General features: G+C 40.9%; 1 protein-coding gene across 2 annotated transcripts in view; it reads left to right on the top strand.

The window, feature by feature from the left end:
• Positions 1–20807, top strand: part of kcnh3 (potassium voltage-gated channel, subfamily H (eag-related), member 3) — a 159499-nt gene that overhangs the window by 133073 nt on the left and 5619 nt on the right. For both annotated transcript variants that reach the window (XM_074657691.1, XM_074657690.1), the window contains exons 9-11: positions 2146–2345; positions 3997–4246; positions 15908–16122. In XM_074657691.1, the coding sequence (XP_074513792.1) occupies positions 2146–2345; positions 3997–4246; positions 15908–16122 (665 nt within the window). The remainder of the gene's footprint in view (positions 1–2145; positions 2346–3996; positions 4247–15907; positions 16123–20807) is intronic.

Raw genomic sequence — 20807 nt, 5'->3', positions numbered from 1 at the left:
AGTCACACATACACCGTCTCAGTAGTGCAACAAATATGTATTCATCTTTACCTGAAGAAAAACTGATTTAAACTAATAATTAGAGAAGCACTGATACCGATATTCACTCAAATAGCTGGATCAGATATCGCTGATAATGGGGCCGATCTAGTCAAATCAATTCTATGTTTATATACTACGTATATATATTATATTAGAACTGCAACGATTAGTCAATCAACAGAAAATTAATTAATCAAGAAGTAATTTTTCATGCAAAAAAAGCAGAAAATGCTGTTTCCAGCCTCTCAAATATAGAGAGTTCCTGCTCTTCTCTATTTTATATTATAATAAACTGAATATTTTTTTTTGTATTTTTTTTTTGGGGGACATTTAAAGACATCACCTTGAACTTTGAGAAACTTGAATGGACATTTTCCACTATTTTCTGACATATTGTAGACCAACGATTTATTCAAGAAAATAATATGCAAATTAATCAATAATGAAAATAATTTTTAGTTGCAGCCCTAAGTTATATATTAGATTTTTAATTACATAGTTTTGACCGATTTGTTGCTACATTAAACAGGTTTACACTTGAATGGTAATTCCTATTAATTTTTAAGATTTTTATACCAAGTTGCTGGTGTATAATTTATTATTTTAATAATAAATAACAATTGGAAATTGTTGGTTAAATTGGAAAAGGGTCAGTTTAGATTTGTATAATGTTTTGGAGGGGGTTTGAAATGGCAGGACCGATTCGTAGGTTGATTCATTTTGTATATCTTTGGTTTTTCTGTTTATATTTAGTGAGTAAATAATTAAAATAAAATTACAAAATTAAAAAATGTCATTATATTAAGAGAGCCATGGGGCACATCAAGGGAAAAAAAACAGACAGACAATTTTTTCAAATAATTAATAAAATAAATACAGTCCAGAAAACTGAAAATTACCAAAAACATGAAGCTGAAATAGTTTCCAACAAATGTGCTATTTGCTGCTGTTTAATAACATTTGCTTAAAGGCTGCAGTGCCCAGCTGTGTTAGGAAATTAGTGAACAGTTTTTGGAAATTAAACTGTATATTTTGACCCATTTTATAATGATTTATATCTTTAGAAGGAATCAATGAGCCCGGGGCTGAAGAGGCGAACACGTTGTTGTTTTGGTCTTTTCATGGGATTTGTTAATAAGGGAAAAAAAGAGAAAATAAAGCTATTCTCATCCTTTAATTAAATTTGGGTTTCTGGAATGGGTGTTTTGTGTTGCATTGATTTTTAATAACCTTGCACCCATAGAGATGTGTGTGTAGTCTTCTGTGAAAGCAGAGCGAGTGAACCAAAACACACAAAGAGAGAGAGAGAAAGAGGAAAGAGAGGAGTTTATAGGTTCATTAATCTCTCTGAATTGTATCCTCATTCTGTTGTGGGTGAGCTTCCCTTGCAGCAGTGTGCGCCCTTCAGCTCTTTATACATCTTAACTCCAGAGTTTTCCTAAATGTGAGGTGGGTCACTCAGCCTGAAGGAGCAGCCATCCTAAAGTGATGTCATTAGTCTGGGTGTTAGTGGACTGTGTAAGTGTCCTGTGGTCTGAACGCTGGTTCAGCAGCTTTTCTACTTGGGCAAGAATTAAATTTAGGGAGAGAAAACCGCTCAGCAGTTCAGTACAGTCAGGAAAGTACATTATAAAGATAGTTCCAGTCCTCCTCCGGTCCTCTGCTGGTTGTTCACTTTCAAAAGAAAACCTGAGTTGTTTAATAAATATGAATACCACACCAGGAGGCATCGCTTCTACTGGGATTAGAGCTGTTGGGGGTTTTAGAGGAATAATTTAGCTGTTGTTGGTGTTTTGTTCACTAGAAATAAAAGATTTATTCAACATTTGGATTATTTTTATTTTAGTCGTGTGTTACTTCTGTTTTGTGAAAGCAAGTAATCCACTTGCTTTACAGTGGTTTTAGAGCAGCTAAGTCCCTTTTAAACCCTGTTCTCTTTAACTTCTTGGGGCTTATAAAGACGTCCCGCGGTGCTACCTGCTGTGCAGAAGCATTATGGGATTTTTCCTGAGTCTTCTAGATAAAAGCCAATCAAACAACTCTGTAATTAAATCTGTATCACACTGAAAACACACACAACATCCTTTTTTCCTCTTCTTCCAGCGCTGATGCACGCAGTGGTGTTTGGTAACGTGACTGCCATCATCCAGAGGATGTACTCGCGCCGCTCGCTCTACCACACCCGCACCAAGGACCTGAAGGACTTCATCCGGGTCCACCGGCTGCCCAAGGCCCTGGAGCAGCGCATGCTGGAGTGTTTCCAGACCACCTGGTCGGTCAACAACGGGATAGACGTTAATGAGGTGAGAGTGACTTACATTTAACAAGTATATGAGGGTGTGCATGTGAGTGCACTGTTTATCCTGACTTCATAAACATTGTTCCAATTTAAACCTTACCTATGCATTAACATTAAAGGATTATTTCACTCAAACTACAAAAAAAAGATAAAATATAGTTTCAGTTTCAGTCATTGTGGTTTTGTCTGTTGGCTAAACTTTAAAGGGTAACTTTGGCATTTTTCAACCTGTACCCTATTTTCATGTTTTTGTGTCTAACTGACTAATAGCGACAACAACTACTGAAATTGGTCAAGTATCGAGGGAGAGCGCTGTAGACGGCAGCTGCTCACAGGCTGAATTATGGTTCGATTGGGACAAGCTGGCGCCGTCATTTACATCCACTAAAAGTGCTTGTTTTTGCCATGACAGGCTCTGATTGTTATTATAAGTATCTGACATTATGGAAAGAGTCTCGCTCAATGAGAAGTCTCGTTGTGAAATCTGGCGAGGTGACGTGTTGCCGGAAGACAACGGTGGAATAGTGGAATATATCCATGGTGGAAACGTGAGTGGCAACCGGACAGAGTTTGTTGGGTTGGAGTACAGAAAGCGTAGCTTAGTCTTATCTAAAAGATTTTCAATGTCATGGCTGAATATTTAGATGATTTCAACAATGTTCCACAATGAGTATACGGATATTCAGGTTTCACAACGAGACTTCTCCTTTAGCGGGACTTGGACACAATAACAAACAGACCGGATCAAGAGAAAGGTAAGAAAAAAGTTTTATTTCTCTTTAGGGTCCTTTCCATAATGTTGTCAGACACTTATAATAACTATCTGAGCCTGTCAGTGGCAAAAACAAGCACTTTTAGTGGATGTAACATTACATTGGTTCCAGCGTTCTCCCTCAATACTGGACCAATTTCAAAGAAATGTGACCCTATTTATCACTTAGACACAAAAACATGGTGAAAGTTACCCTTTAACGCTCTGAAAAATGGCATTTGGAAAAACTCAGCAACAAGAAACCGTTTCCTAATTACTCTGAAATCTGCAGATCTTCCTGTTTTCAGCACTTTCTACATTCAGCAGAAACTACTTCCCAATAAAAACATTGAGGATTATGGATTATCCTGTGTAACCAGGACATTAATACCACCATGAGTGAGTGGGAACATATGTTTTTTGGGGGGTTTTTTGTTTCGTGTTGGATGAACTGAACCTTTACAGCAGTGGTTCAGTTGTTTTTTGATCACTTTCTTTTGTGCAAATGAATTCCAGTTGTTTTACCCACAAAAGACACGAGTTTCTCCTGCAACATGAACAGTGATGTTTAGAGGAGGACCGGCTTCCTCTTCAGATTTTGGATTTGACTGGCCTGTTTGCCTGTTTTTCTTTTCCTTCCTCTCAAAAATCTGTTTATCTTTACTGCACTTAATATGTCATTTTGCTTTCAGAATAAATCTTGGTAACCTTTATTCAACTTTCATTCTGCTCCACATTTTCACACATCACATCGTGTTTGGGAATTACTTCTCGTCTCAGGTAATTAAAGATGGTGGAGTTTTGTTAGAGGCTGTGTTTAGAAGCCTGCTGTTCAGTTGAAGCAGCCACTGCGAGTCTTTGGAAAGAACACCTGTTAAGTGTGAACTCCCCTGTCGTTTCACAGCTACTGAAGGACTTCCCAGACGAGTTGAGGGCCGACATCGCCATGCACCTGAACAAGGAGCTGCTCCAGCTGCCCCTGTTCGAGTCGGCCAGCCGGGGCTGCCTGCGCTCCCTCTCCCTCATTATCAAGACCTCCTTCTGCGCTCCGGGCGAGTTCCTCATCCGGCAGGGAGACGCCCTGCAGGCAATCTACTTCGTCTGCTCGGGCTCCATGGAGGTCCTGAAGGACAACACTGTGCTGGCTATACTGGGTAAGTCAGATGAGCAGGAGGATGTTACAGAGAGAGAACTCCACGGTCATGTAGATGTTGTGGATCCACAAAAGGGAAAACAATTTTCCTTTGACTAACGCTGTTCAATGTGCACTGCACCAATACAAATAAAAGATAAAAGAGGGACACAAGCAGCTATTCCGTAAGATTGTATTTAATTAAAATACTTAAGAGAAATATTGGAATCAAGGGTATAAATATAGACAGTGCAGCTCAGTGCGATTGCACTGGGGCCTGTGGGGTGGGGGATTCCGTAAAGAGAGCTATTCCAAATACATTAGCAGAAGTATCTCATTCGATAGTAAAATCCGACACGTTCTCATCCCAACTTGTCACATACTGACCCCTCAGCGTCACTTTTCAGTCGCAGTAATTACAAGATTAATGTTGTGACAAGAAACTTAGTTTCAGGCAACAAAACCACTTAGTTAGGTTTAGGAAAGAAATACATGGTTGGGCTTAAAATGACTATGTTTGTACAGTGAAAATGACTCTGAACGTTGTGAACATGGGACTTGAACAATCAGCTGATTGTAAAGTGAAAGTGAAACTTAACGCACAGGACACGAACAGCGGTCTCCTGGATGAAAGCCTTGTGATTGTTGGACCCATCCGCCTCCCCCCTGAGTCAATATTGGCCCGATATCACTACTGGATTTGGTGCATCCCCATTTATAACTAATGATTAGCGTGCACTAGGTCCCATCATAACTACCTTACGCCACTGATTGGAATACTGGCAGTAGGTGTGAACGCTGAGAGTGTGTGCTTGTTAAGAACATAGATTGATATAAAAACGTGGACGTAGTCACCATGACGTCTTCCAATGGTTTGTGGACTGAAGCCTCAAGTTCAGCATTTTGGCCGTTGCCATCTTGTTGTTTTGGAAACCTGAAGTGACACGAGCCCAGACCGACATGGTAGCGACCTGTCACTCACAAGGTAGCCCCGCCCTAAAGCATCCCCTGCTTTATGGTCTATTTGACTCTAAATGGGACCATCATTTACTAAATGAACATCATGCTGTTTTGAAGAAGACTTGAAACTAGCGATTGAGACCATAAACTCGTGTTTACAATGTTTACTGAGGTAATAAATCAAGTGAGAAGTAGGCTCATTTTCTCATAGACTTCTATACAATCAGACTTCTTTTTGCAACCAGAGGAGTCGCCCCCTGCTGGCTGTTAGAAAGAATGCAGGTTAAAGGTACTTCAGCATTGGCTTCACTTTTTTGAACCGGAGGTTGCCCACTGATTGGATGTTTTGCTTCCTTTTTCTATTTATTTGCCTCTATTTATATCCATTTATTATATGGGGTGTGTTCTGAGCCAAACTAAAATCTGAAATAACTCCAACAACATAGTCTGTTTCGCCTTTAATATTTGAGTTAGTTTACTTTTTGTTTCCCCAAATCACCACAAATTAATGACGATACGGGAACAAAAGCTGATAATGAAATGGCTTTAGCTGATTGTTGGATTGCAGAATAGCATGCTGCTTACCTAATTAGAGTGAAATGGGTGGTCTATTTATTATTTGAGGGAAATTATGTGTCAATTTGTGGTACAGAATCAGATGAAAACTACACAGTACCCCCGTAGATTTGATAGACAATTTACCTGTCAAACTGAGACTTAATGAGAGGATGTGAGACGATCTGCGGGACAGTTAATGGAGGTGAGAATCGTTAATTTGAAAAACACTCCGGTATGAAGCGGGCGAATGTGTGTCTGTTGGATATCAAATGGTGTTAATGAAGTGCGGACTGAGAGATCATCTCTCAGTTCAGTGATTACAGTTGAAATAAATCCTCAGTGATGGGTTTTGGTTTCATCCAATCAGACCTGAAGAGCGACTTGATCTGGATTTGAGTGGAAATTAGGGTGATATGGGAGACAAAGACAAGGAGGAGGAAGGACAGATGTGTGTGTGTATCAGTGGAACAACAGGGGAGGCAGGGCTGAGGCAGAGCTGATAAAGACCTGTTGTTTGTGCTCTGCTGCTTTAAAGAGTTATCACCAGACTTGACACGCGCACACACACGGAGTCAAAGCTTCCCACAGTGTTGAGCCTGTGAGCTATACACTATAATCCCTCCATCCAGAGTGAATAGAGGTGTAGGACGCCTTACTATCAGACCTCACATATGGCAGCGTATAGATGATGAGAAGGAGACGAATGAATGAATGAGGATATTTGTAAGCAGTGCCGTCTCTTGTTTGTGATGCAGATAGTATGAATACAGGAGAACCAGATGAGGGTGGAATACCCAGCAGGCTTTCAGCACTTTTCGCTCCTCAGGCATCATATATACATTCTGCAGATATTCTACACAGTATAGTATAGTATAGAATCACATTTTCATATCAATAAACACTAATTTTGCTCCTCAAATTCACTGCTCAACTAAAACACCAAGTAGTTTAGGAAAAAAATCATAAAAAAGTCACACTTCATCAGAGGAGATTTGGAGGGAAAAGGATGTTACGTTCGACAAAAACAAAATAATTCTTAGCACATACTGTAATACACTTCCTGGAACATTTCCAGACCTTTCAGTCAACTGAGTAAACTCCATCTGCTGATAAGATGAACCTTTATTAGTAGTACATTTGCAGGCATCAGTATAAAAACAAAACAAGATATAATAAAGCTTTGAAGCTTTGACCGTTGTCATGGTAATAAACCTCCAAACGAGTATTCGAATGCTTTGTTTTTTTATTTTTTTATATATAAGTATGTATTAATAATATATAAATCCCAAAATAGCCCATGTAATAAGGAATAATCCTACATTATTCATATTCAAAATGTATTATTATTAGTTATTCTCAGACGGATATTGCTGTTTGTTGTGTGTAGAGGTGTTTGTTTGTGCAGCGGCGCTGTCCCGAAGCTTTAAGTACCTTTGAATATTTCTCGCCAAACCTTCGAAGCCCAAAAAATGGTATTTTGCATTTTGCACTTAAGTTCTTAAAATGAGAAAATACTCAGTACTTCAAGTATTTAATTCACACAGGAGTATACAAAAATAGGCTTTACCATGTGGTTATTTACTATTTATTTATTGAAATACCAGAACACATGCTATATCGTAATATATATCGTTATCGAAATATGAAATGACCTATATCGTGATAGAAGATTTTGGTCATATCGGCCAACCTTATAAGTAAGTAAACAGTATTAAAGTAAACAGTGAAGATATAATAAGTAAACAGGAAAAAAAAAAAAAAAGACAGACTGAATGGTTGAGTTTACATTTGCACATATGAAATATTGATATAGCACAGTATAGTATACATTGATGTTGCACATGAAGGAGTGAATTGTCAGTTTCTGGTATGTTCAGTCTACTGGGAGAAGTGTTGATTATTCAGTCTGACAGAAGCAGGAAGGAAGGACCTGCAGTATCTCTCCTTCAATAATAATAAAGATGTTAAACAAGATGTTCAGTAACTAGACCTTGAAATTTGTTACCTGAAACTAAGAATCGTTGTTTTCGTTAGCTTAGAATGAGCCCTTCATATCTACATAGGGAGCGGGTCCTCTTCACGGAGTCCGAACTGACAAACCCATCACTGGCTCTAGCGAGACGCTGTCTGACTTCTGTTGCTCCTAAAGTAGTGTTGTTACGGAAAGGATGGCCTCTGAGCGAGGCGAATGGCGTTACCACGGTTTTGCACTTGGCGGCTCACGTTACCGCAGTGTTGGAAAGTGAGGAATATGAGCGCAGGGGTACTCAGTTGGTTGCAATCTGCAACCACACCACTAGATGCCACTAAATCCTACACACTGTCCCTTTAAGTTATGAGAGTGTGTTTAAATGCTTGTGTCTTTCTTTATGAGCCTGTGTGAGCAGAATACAATATCTTATCCAAGAACAATTTATGCACACAATGTTTATGTTCATCAGTAAATGCAACTATCAGCGTTCACACACGTCCGAGAAAACTTGCAAACATAGAAACATCTTTAAAATACACCAAAAATAACGTGTCCTGGAAAGCAGTGAGGTGTCTCGGAAAATGAATGAAGGTGCCACAAAAACAAATCCGTGTTGTTTTACAGTATGAGCTCAACTCATCGGAGCTGGAAGCTTTCAAAATATTTCTTCGCTGGCAGCCAGCAGCTGTAATTAGTACTCTGTTCTGGATGAAGGAGATGGTTTGTGGGCGGCTTGCAGTTGTGTTTTTTTGTAACTAGATACCGCCGCCAACAGGAAATCTTATGGTTGGTTTAAAATGTTACCTCAGTCATTACCAAAATAAGAGAGACTCTGGCAGTATTAAAACTGACTTAGATGATTAAAAATGTAATAAAATATAATTTATCTAAAACAAAACTTAAAATATAAACTTTTTTATAATACTTGTTCACCCTCTTTTGCTGTCTCTGCCAACAAAAGTGCTTTTTCCACCTTCTGCCATGATAAATTTATCATTTTATGTATGTATTTCCAGGCATGTTGTGGTATCCAGGCTTGTTGTGTGGCGTAAGAAGGACTTTGTTACTGCAGTAATATCAGTAAACAGTAGTATTGTAGTACTTTTTGAAGGTCTGGAAACGCTGACTCAGCCGTTGCAAAAAGCCGTGACGTAGGTTACCAAAGTAAGCTAATCAAAACTAATCAATAAGGATAGGAATAATGTGAACGCTAGCACTAGCTGAGTCAAAGTTAGCTCTGCTACAGTAAGTATAGAAATAACTGAAAGGGTTAGTTCAGATTTTTTTAAGTGGGGTTGTATGTATACTCTGAGGTAAAATTACTGCTTTTATGAATGGAGTCTGGTGGCTTTGGAGAGAGCGATATAACGGCTTCAGTTCCCTGTCGGAAAGGGCTGTCTGACGGAGAGGTAAAACGGCTGGGAGCAGCAGGGAAAAAAAGTATTTTAGCCACCTAAACTGTTGCTGGAGTTTTGACCTCTTCAGACATTTTGACTTCTCCGTGCACCTTGGAAGTAGGTGAAGTTGTGCCAGAAACCCCCGCTCTGCTTCTGCAGGTTAATACGTCAAACACCCACAAATGGTGAGATCTTCTGAACGCACTTTGAGTGTGTGTTTGTGTGTGTGTGTGTGTGCTCTGGTATTTGTGAAATGGTGTGATCATACAGTATGTCTTCACTCACATGGGTCTCTGGAGATGTGAAGGCGGAGTTGTGTTCCACTGAAGCCTAATATTAAACAGGACTGATTTGCAGACAGTGTGTGGGAGGAACAACCAGAGAGTTGAGCTCTGCACGGCCGCTTTTACCACAGCCGACGAATATCACAACTACCAGCAACACATTACATAATTTCTATGCTTCAATACAAGTCGTACTGCATTCGCTCTATCAGATTCATTAATTAAAGAGACATTTTTTCTTTTGTTCTGCTCCATCTTTTCTTGTCACAGTTGCACTTCATTTCAGCAAATATGTTTACTTTTAAGTGACAAAGCCCTCGAGCGACCGCTGGGACTATAACTAGAACAAAAGGCAAAGATAGGTGACGTCGTTATAGAGCAAAAACATGTTTCCTCACTTAATAGTGTTATCAAATCAAGCAGATAGTTTGGCATTTTTTAGATATCTGTCTAAAACTTCTTCAGCCAGCCCAAAACAATGAAGGTGAGTGAATTTGGAATGACATTTTGCATGCGATGCTCACAGCATCAAAAAATTACACCTCAACAACCCATTTTATCAACAAGTCTCAGAGTCTGCAGCAGTGGGCAACCTCCGGGTCTGAAAAGTGAAGCCAATGCAGAAGTGCCTTAAACTTGCATCCGTTCTTACAGCCAGCAGGGGGCGACTCCTCTGGTTGCAAAAAAGAAGTCTGATTGTATAGAAGTCTATGAGAAAATGAGCCTACTTCTCACTTGATTTATTACCTCAGTAAACATTGTAAACATGAGTTTATGGTCTCAATCGCTAGTTTCAAGTCTTCTTCAATACAGCATGATGTTCATTTAGTAAATTATGGTCCCATTTAGAGTCTAATAGACCATAAAGCAGGGGATGCTTTAGGGCGTGGCTACCTTGTGATCGACAGGTCGCTACCACGGCGTTGTCCGGTCTGGGAGTTGTCCGTGTTTTCCTCTTAGAACTTTAACTCTTTAACAGTTTGTTTTCATGTCATGAAAGTTAATTATAACCTGTTTGGTCGCCTAAAAACGTCTTATTCAGTGTTCAGTTGTACTTAGCTCCACTCTCTTGTGTCACTTCTGGTTGCAAAAAAAAAAGATTGCGACGGCCAAAATGACGAACGTGAGGCTTCAAAATCCCCGTCCACAAACCAATGGTTAACATCACAGTGACAACGTCCACCTCTTATATACAGTCTATGGTCTACAGTCATGCTAGCAGCTCTGTGAGGGTGTATTTTGGCACAGCAGTTCTTTGAGCTAAATGCTAACATCAGCATGCTGACATGCTCACAGTGACAACATGCTGATGTTTAGCAGGTAGCCTATGTTTACTGTGTTCATTATCTTAGTTTGGTTATTTAGTTGCTAATTAGCACTAAACACAACATACAGCTGAGGCTGATGGGAATGTCCTTTGTTTTTCCAAGTATTTGGTCATAAACCAAATTAAAATTTGACCTTATTTTGACCTCAAGTGCCGGGATCACCACAGTTATTACAATTCATTCTGATGGGGAACATGAATGTATATAATATGAATTTTGGTAATAAAAAAAAAATGCTGCAAATCTGCATTAGTAATCTGTCTAAACAGAGTGAATGGAGTTTACATAACACTCTCTTGATGGCTAGAAGCTAATCACTGCAGCTTCAGATGTTCCATTTTGTGAGGTAATTATGTTTGCAGACAAACAACGCATTGTAAGAAAAGAAATCTGAATCAACCAACGATTAGCAGTAAAAGCTAAAGACCTAACACTGAAAGAAATCTAGCAAATTGGAAATTGTGTGGTCAGACACGATGTCGCACCTGTGACAACAGCTTAGAATAATTTCTTTAGTTGGCTGTCTCCCAGGCTGAAATCTAATTTCCTCTGGATGTGCTTCAAAGCCTCGGCAACACTAATCCAGCAAAACGGGGCGAGCTTTCCCGAGGTGTGTTTGTGTGAATGTGTAATAGACAAAGTGATGGACGGAGATGTGAGGGAGAAAAGGGGGAGGATTTGTGTGTCTGTGTGGCAACGACAGATGTATGTGTCTTAAAAGTCACTTACTGAAAAGGTCAAGATGTATTGAATTAATGGTCCGTACCTGTGTGCCAGTGTGCCGATCAGTGTGTGTGAATGTGTGTGTGATGAAGTGCATTTATCTCCAAATGCCAAGCCCCCGGCCAATATTTGATCTTGATCATGTGACACACATACACGCACTCATCAATAGACAGACTGCGGTGCTGTGCTGGTATTAATAATGAATAGATTTTACATTATTAAAGCACCTTGATTATTAATGCTGAAGTGTGGATCGAGCAGAGCCCTGCAGAACCCGGGGAGCTCTTCACATGGTGCAGCCCATCGTGACCTTTACCAAGAACCTGCATCTACAGCGTTCTTCCAGGAATTATACTGGGCCCGTGCTCATGTTTAAAGAGGTTTATTTCCAGCTGATGGCCAGTCTGACCAAACAGATCTGAGTGTTAAAGTGCAACGACGCATTTAGTCAATTAGAGTCACGGCCGAAGACATTTTGCACATCATGTGATGTTAACAAATTCTGAAATTTGAACACACACACACACACACACACACATGCACCAGGCAGTTACCAGCCAAATCATTTGGAGTTAGTGGAGCTGAACCTCTCCTCCTCCGCAGAGATAGTAACATGGGAACAACAATGTCACGATTAAATGACTGAAATTGATTATTTCCACCAAAAAAAAAATGGAAAACATCACAGAGGTGCAACTTGTGCTATCCACAATATTTTTTTTTTTACATTTCGTAGGCTGCAGTCATTTACTGTATATAAGAAGTGGACGTAGTCACCATGACGTCACCCATTGGTTTGTTGACTACCGTTTTGAAACCCTGAGTTCGGCATTTTGGCCGTCGCAATCTTGGTTTTTGGCCATCTTGAGCTGTGTCTCAATTCACAGCGCTCACAGTACACTGTTCACACTATGTTATTGTGTAGTGCGTGAATTTCAACAGTGTAGTGTTGTCTCAAATCGCACAGAGCTGTTGTGCACTCACAGAAAGCTCAGTTGATCAGCTGGTGATAGTCAGCCACGGACATCACGCCGTATCGGCAGTAATTCAATTCAGACGAATAAATAACCCACTTATGCACTCAAGATAGCAGGTGTAAGTACGTAAGAACCCAAATTGAAACATAGTTTTGGTTTTTGGCTGTCACCATCTTGTTTTTTTGCAACCAGAAGGGACACGAGAGGGTGGAGCTAAGTACAACCGAACGCTGAATAAGACATTTTTAGGCGACCAAAATGTTACAGTTAAAATTGATGAAGTGAAAACACTCTGTGAAAGGGTTAAAGTTGTAAGATGTAAACACGGACAACTCCCAGACCAGACAACGCCGTGGTAGCGACCTGTCAATCACAAGGTAGCCACGCCCTAAAGCATCCCCTGCTTTATGGTCTATTTGACTCTAAATGGGACCATAATTTACTAAATGAACATCATGCTGTATTGAAGAAGACTTGAAACTAGAGATTGAGACCATAAACTCATGTTTACAGTGTTTACTGAGGTAATAAATCAAGTGAGAAGTAGGCTCATTTTCTCATAGACTTCTATACAATCAGACTTCTTTTTGCAACCAGAGGAGTCGCCCCATGCTGGCTGTTAGAGAGAATGCAAGTTTAAGACACTTCAGCGTTGGCTTCACTTCTCAGACCCGGAGGTTGCCGCCTGGCTGCAGCTGGTATTCGCTGGCTGTAGTGCTGCTCTTTCTCTTCTACATCAGAAAATTGAAATGACTGCCCACTGGACGTAAGTCCGCTCAAAATGTCATTTGTAACAGCTATATAAAACATTTTCTTCCATGCATGATGCAGACACCTGTTGGGCAAACGAGCAGCAAGACTAATTTTCTGCAAATGTCGTTAAAACGCTGACATCAGCCTGTAAATTTTGATCTTAAACTGACCTTTACTTTGACCATCACACTAAATCAGTGTACGGTATGGAGGGATGTATTACGTAGCATTAAATTAATGGTGTGTGACACAAGTAAAAATGACCTCATATTTCATTACACCCCCTGCTAGCCCGAGCTGTCCTAATTAGTTTGCATCGCTGGATGAGGTCTGTAAAGGTAGACTCCATAATGGTGCCCCCATTAGGCCTTTAATACAGCTGCTGTGCTTCCCAACATGTCATTTTTCAAAAGACACTTCACATTCAAAAGCAAGCAAGGACGTTAACATTGATAAAACAAGCTTCTTTCACAAGCTGCCCTCGTCTCTTTCACGTATACTCAGACACTTTGAGGACCAGACAAATACACGCTCTTAAATGTCGCTTTCAAGTGTTCACCTCCCGCTCGGTTTAACATTCTGCTGTGATGATGAGCTCCCTGACGCTCGCTGTCGCTCTCGGCTCCGCCGCCACCACCCATCATCCGTGTGACAAAAGACAATTGGAGCTGAACTGTGGTGTGGGAATGATAAACAAGTGGAGGCGCAGAAGTGTGAGTGATGTGAAAAAGATAAAGGAAACAGACAGAGCATGTGACGAGCCCAACGTGCCAGATTAAGTAGAAGCACAGATGGGGGGGTTAAGAAATGAGGGTGCAGACGACTGTTGGACCGCAGGATGTGGAAGTGGTTTGAGGTTCGGAGGTTCGGTAAAGGGCCGTGTTCGGCGGCATCTGTTGCTCGCCCCCACCTCTCACCTTCCCCCTCGCTTTCTCACCCCGCCCATCCATTTCTCCTCAGTCAGCCCATGCCAGTCTGCAGCCACCCCCTCACTGTGTCCCTCTTCAATCTCACCTGTCTTTCCCTTGTTTCCGTCATTTTCCCACCCTCCCTCTTTGCAGTCCTCCTCCACACTCCCATCACCCATTTTAGGTCCCAGCTCGCCTCTGCCCCACCCGGCCCTGCCTCCCTCCATCTTGCCTCTGTTCCTGAGTGTTTTTCTCCAGCCCCCTCTTTCTTGTCCTCGAGCTTCTGTTCTCAGCTGTGTGGCTGTGCCGCCCCAACGCAGTCTTTGTTCCACTTTTTCCCTTTTTTCCCCCTAATACTGCAGCAGGCTCTGTCTGTCAAAAGCCTCATAAAGGAATTTAATACATTATTTTTAGGGCTGTCAATCGATTAAAATAAACACAATCGCAGATTAATCGCACAGTGGATAAAATATGCTGCTTCATTCAAAGGTTTGTAGATATATTTATTATTGGAAATCAATTAACAACACAAAACACTGACAGATATTGTCCAGAAACCCTCACAGGTACTGCTTTTAGCATAAAAAAATATGCTCAAATCATAACATGGCAAACTGCAGCCCAACACGCAACAACATGTAACTTCATAGTTACATACAGCTCATTCTCATTCCCAGGGCGTCAAATACCAATGCTTTGTCACGTTCGTCGACGTTCAATACCGCCACACAAGGCACCTTTGAGCGGCAGTAGGAGACACACTGGGCTTTCCTTTACCTACAATGTAAAGCCATCTGCGGCAACAGTAAACGCTCAGAGAAAGTGTTGTGGTAGTTTAAAGAACGAAAGAGACAGGAGGGGAGGTGGACGGGTCCAACAAACACAGGGCTTTCATCCAGGAGACCGCTGTTTGTGTCCCGTGTGTTACGTTGAACTTTCACTTTATAATCAGCTGATCGTTCATGTCCGGTCTTCACAATGTCAAGTCACATTTTCACTGTACAAACGTAGTAATTTTAAGCTCAACCATGTTTTGCTTAATGTTTAATTCTCAACATTAAGCACATGTTTATTGCGACTGAGAAGGGACGACGAGGGGTCTGACAAAGCGTCAGTATGTAACGAGTTGGGATGAGAACGTGTTGTTACATACTGATGAAGAATAAAGAGGCTGATTAATACCCTGAGCAGCACTGTTGGTGTCTTCAGTAACACCCAGATTTGTTTCTCCCAGTCGTTTAGTTGTTGTGTGAAACTGACACCAGTTTCTCTCCTTTACATTTAATGACAAAACACTCTCACTCCTCATCTCGGTTCTCAAAATAATACACTCAAATTACCTGAAACAAAATAGTAGATGGAAATTATCATCTGTACAGATGTGTCGATGGATTTGCAGAGTGGCTGAAGGAGAGCCAGAAAAAAACATCTCTCTGATGTCCATTTATACTTATATTAAAGAAGTATTACAGCAATCTAGTATAGCCCATCCGTTAAGTTGGAGGACTCACAGGAGACCAATTACAAGAGGGAAAAAGAAGTGGATATACATTTCCTATAAAGCAACTTAGGAGTGTTTCTTTGTTCTCTTTGTTTGTTCATAGGTCTGGGACCAAGCTAACAGGAGATATACAACAGGGCTAGTATTCAGTGGGATACTTTAAGTGTTTTATTGTCAGAAAACTACCCAGGGACTCTTGTTACTGCAGTAATACAGATACTGTGAGCTAACTCTGACGTTCAGGAAGACAGCTAGTGAAAATACGCTCTCTCTGATTTACTGCTTCAAAGACATAAACGTGTCTGTTTGTGTTTTGCAGGTAAAGGAGATCTGATTGGCTCCGACTACCTGACGAAGGAGCAGGTGATTAAGACCAACGCCAACGTCAAGGCCCTGACCTACTGCGACCTGCAGTACATCAGCCTGAAGGGCCTCCGCGAGGTCCTCCGGCTCTACCCCGAGTACGCCCAGAAGTTCATCAGCGAGATCCAGCACGACCTCACGTACAACCTGCGAGAGGGCCACGGGGCTGATGTGAGTAATATCACAGATTTAAGAGTTGGGATTGGATTGTTGGGATTGTTTTTTTGTGTTTTTGCAAACACTCTGGCTTCGAATTGCTCCTTAAGGGACAAATTAAGTATTTTTAATTTAATTGAACAGATTAGACGGCCCCTTTGTGGCCATGGGTTTGCCAGTGGATTAAAGGGTTGTTGGACTTTGTGTCAGGAAAGTGGGAATCAGAAAATTTAAACAAAACATTTTTAATTGCAAAAATCATATAAATCTTGCATCATGTAAATATCAACCCAACTTCATCCAGTTCTGAGGACTAGGAAGACATTTTTTATCACTTTATCAAAACCGGGTAGTTCGGGGAGGTATTTACAGGCTAATGTGGCTGCAGGTGGGGACTGGGTCGACAAAAATGTTCCAGTAAAGGGTCAAAGAAAGGTCTGCAGGGGGAATCAGGACTGTCTGTAGATAGTGTATATTTATGATTACTACATGGCTTTGTTGAATACTTGATTGCGATTGGTCAATCACAGCGTTCTACAGTCTGTTATTTCCTAATAGCAGACCGTTGCTATGTATAACAGACCGTTGCTATGGGTGCAGTTCTGATGTTGGACTATGGCGGACCGTTTTTGGGACAAATTATTGATTTCTTAAGTAAGTAGCCATGTAATAAGCGGAATTATGAACAGCTAGTCGGTCATTGTTGTGAAATAAACCCCTTCAGGGAGATGTAAGACGCCTCCACTTCGCATCAGAGTCGCGCTATCTGGGTTTATTTTACAACAATGACCGGCTCACTACATATTATCCCTTACATGCCATAGGCATAGCCGCATTAAAACTTTCGTTTGTGGACTGCCGTACTTAAGCCTCGAATTCAGCATTTTGGTCGTCGTTATCTTGGTTTTTTGCAACCAGAAGTGACACAAGAGGGTGGAGCTAAGTACAACCGAACACTGAATAAGACGTTTTTAGGCAACCAACAGGTTATAATTAACTTCCATGACATGAAAACACACTGTGAAAGAGTTCAAGTTCTAAGACGAAAACACGGACAACCCCCAGACCGGACAACGCCGTGGTAGCGACCTGTCAATCACAAGGTAGCCACGCCCTAAAACATCCCCTGCTTTATGGTCTATTAGACTCTAAATGGGACCATCATTTACTAAATGAACATCATGCTGTGTTGAAGAAGACTTGAAACTAGTGATTGAGACCATAAACTCATGTTTACAATGTTTACTGAGGTAATAAATCAAGTGAGAAGGAGGTTCATTTTCTCATAGACTTCTATACAATCACACTTCTTTTTGCAACCAGAGGAGTCGCCCCCTGCAGGCTATTAGAAAGAATGCAAGTTGAAGGCACTTCAGCATCGGCCTTACTTTTCAGAATCGGAGGTTGACGCCTGGTAATAACGAGGATATGTCATAATAACATGAAAGATATCTTGTTATAAAAGGATTTTGTAAAAACAAGAAGCTGAGTAAATATTTTTTAGTGATGGATAAAACCCACCAGGTCAGTCACACCTCTCCATGTTCAGCCTCCAAAGTACAAATCGAAAATGACATTTTATTTGGTGTTAATGGCCTGAGAGACACCTTGAGAGGGGTTTCATGGATAAAAGCTGTGCATGATCTCTCCACCACTGTACTTTAAAGCACACGCACACATCTGTGCACGCATCCCAATTTTGACAAGCCGAGCCCTGAAGTACTTTCTCTTAACTACTGCCATCAAACACACAAACACGCAGCCTGTGCCTCTGGCTGGTGCAGCGGCAGCAGAGGGAGCAAAACACGGGGACAAGAATAGCTCAGTGTTGCTGTTTGAAGCTGTCCTGTTGCTAAAAATAGTGCAGGGGGGAAGCACGGGCTGTCCCTGACTGGCTGACTCCCCCGCAGCTGCTGCTAAGATTGGATCCTGCTAGATATAAATAGCTCAGCCAGCCGAGGAGAAGAGAGAGATGGGGGGAGGAGGAGGAGAGATGAAGGGGAGGAGGAGGAGAGGCTCATTTTCTCTTCTGCTCTTTCTCAATTCCTCCTTTTCCACTGCAGTCCTGTGTGATTCTCCCGGGCACGGCACACTAACTGCAGAGTGTGAGCGGAGTGCAAATGTGTGTGCACACATATCAGTGTGTGTCGTTTCCAGATGCACAAGCTGCTGCCCATATCTTTGGTCAGGGGCTGCAGATGTCCGGCCTGGTTATGTATGCAGAACCCTTCTGGTACCAGCAGCCCAGGAGAGCATGTTTATGCATATGTATGTAATAAAAAACTGTGAGAAAATAGGGGAAAAAATAGCCTGCAGATATTACAGCACCTCCGCTCCCAGAGGATGAATGAGGATGCAACAAAAAACACAAGAAAGGATGATAAAGAGGAAGTGGGAATTGAAAAATTGGGGTACCAAATGTGGAAAGGGTTTGTTAAGGAGAGGTTTTGTCAGAAAAAAAGATGCAAAAGATCCATCCTCTAAGTGATGGGTGTGTTCTCCGCGTCCCTGCTGATTCACAGGCTCCAGATTGACTGTCATGACCTCTGGAGCTTTGGGCGAAACAATGCAAGAACAACCAGTCGACTGGGTGCACTGAAACAGAAAGAGGGGGGTGTTACAGCATGTTTGGTACCCCATGTTTTTGTGCTGTTTAATTTCTGCACCAGAAGCATGGCAGGGGGAAACAACACTGCCTGCACATACTGTACAAACACACCAAGAAAAAAGCTCTTTGTTCATTCTTGTCCTTACAAGCACACACACACTCACAGTTTACATACATCCACTCACATGCTCTCAGACTTCTGCATGACTCGTTCACGCATACATGATGCGAAACTTCAGCATGCCCACGCACTCTCACACACAGACAGGCGCACGCCGACACGAGGCAAGTGCACACTTATCACGCCCCCGCACCGCAGAGCGCTCCTTGGTTTCCTCCCGAGCTAGGAGCTAAGATTAGAACAAGAGAGCTATAAATACATTACGGTGGCACAGGAGGGGGGGTCGGCTGAGAGGAGGGCAGTGGGGGAGGAGGAGGAGGAGGAGAAGGAGATGGAGGAGGAGGAGGAGGAGGAGGAGGAGAGAGAGAGAGGATGCTGAGCAGGCAGGGAGTACAGAGACTTGATTAAAAGGAGAGAGAGAGCAGGGGAAAAAGGAAAGTGGAGGGGCGTTGGCTTGTCTGCATGATGAGATATGAAATATATTCATTACTCACTGCACCAGTCATTCCAGGGCACGAGTGATGTTATTATTTTGAAGTCGGTGAAGGAGAACGGCAATTTATACTGTAATCTTTAAAGCTGCTGTTCATAAAGTAGATGTAATGAATTAGTTTGATGTGTAGGTTAAGTGCAGATAGACTCTTCCTCACTCTTTTATTGTTGTATGTTATAAGATACCGTTGAGGATTCAAGGTTTCGTCTGGGAATGTGGAGGATTTAATGACCTCTTACACACATATTGCAAATATTCCTTATTCCATATTGCAATCCTGGTAGTGAGAAAGAGCATTATACAGAGATAATTCTATTACAAATGTATATTAAAAACACACCTGAACAGTTGTATGAACTGTTACAAGCAGTTTAAGAAGTTTAGGACGTTCATTAACCTTTTTTATTAATCATTCTTTTTATTATTTAAAAAGTACCTCAACAACCTAAACCATAACAAATACAATAATATGTATATATAATACATACAAAAATATGATTTATTTAAATTCAATATAATTGTTATAGTAATAATAAACATCATAAATAAATAAACATTATAAAATAAAAAATATATATTATACATTTAAATGTATTATAATTTTAATAGTAATAATAAAATAAAAAATAAGTGTATAAACATTACAAAATAAAACATAAAATAATATATCTTTTAATATATTTAAATTTTAAATAAAAATAAATAAATAATATTAATAATGAATAAATATAAATAAATAAAAATAAATAGGATGTTCATTAACTTTAAGTCACACTAACTCACTCATACACACCAAGCATCCAACTACACGTTACATGATGAATTAAAAAGTTATTTTATGCTCTTGTTTTCTCTGGATCTTGTGCTGTTGTCTATTTTAGTGCAGAACTTTTGACTTCTTCTGGTTCAATCTCAGACTGAGAGTCGCTGAGAGTCTTGTTCTGTTTAGCGAGTCATTTCTGGAAGTTTCAGCGACCCGGCATCAACACTGAAGACTGCCTGAATTATTCAATTCATAAGCAGGGAGGGACATCGCTGATGGGACGAGTGGAACTGCCGGGGGAGGGTGTGTGTGTGCGTGAGTGTGTGTGTGTGTGTGTGTGTGTGTGTGTGTGTGTGTGTGTGTGTGTGTGTGTGTGTGTGTGTGCGTGTGTGCTCGGAGGAAGATGATGAGGAAAAGTCAGACGCAGCAGTCTGTATTAAATGTAGCATGACAGACTTATTTTTGCAGTCTGGCAAAGACGGAGTCAAAAACAATATTCACTCAAAACAAAAATAAGAAATAATTGGAGTTTAACTTGTTTCTATTCGCTCCTCCATTTTTTTTCTCTTTCTGATTTCTCTCTGACATTTTTCCTCGTCTGACACAATCCCTCGAGGGAGACGGGAAAAGTTTGGCTCAGACTCCTGAAGTCCTTTTTGAGTAGTTTATTTGTAACGTCAGCATGTGTGCCCACTTTTCTCTCATTTATTTATGA

This window comes from Sebastes fasciatus, chromosome 14 (assembly GCF_043250625.1).
Source record: "Sebastes fasciatus isolate fSebFas1 chromosome 14, fSebFas1.pri, whole genome shotgun sequence".
NCBI lineage: Eukaryota > Metazoa > Chordata > Actinopteri > Perciformes > Sebastidae > Sebastes > Sebastes fasciatus.
Note: the sequence above shows the minus strand (reverse complement) of the source record. Positions and strands in the feature narration are given on the sequence as shown.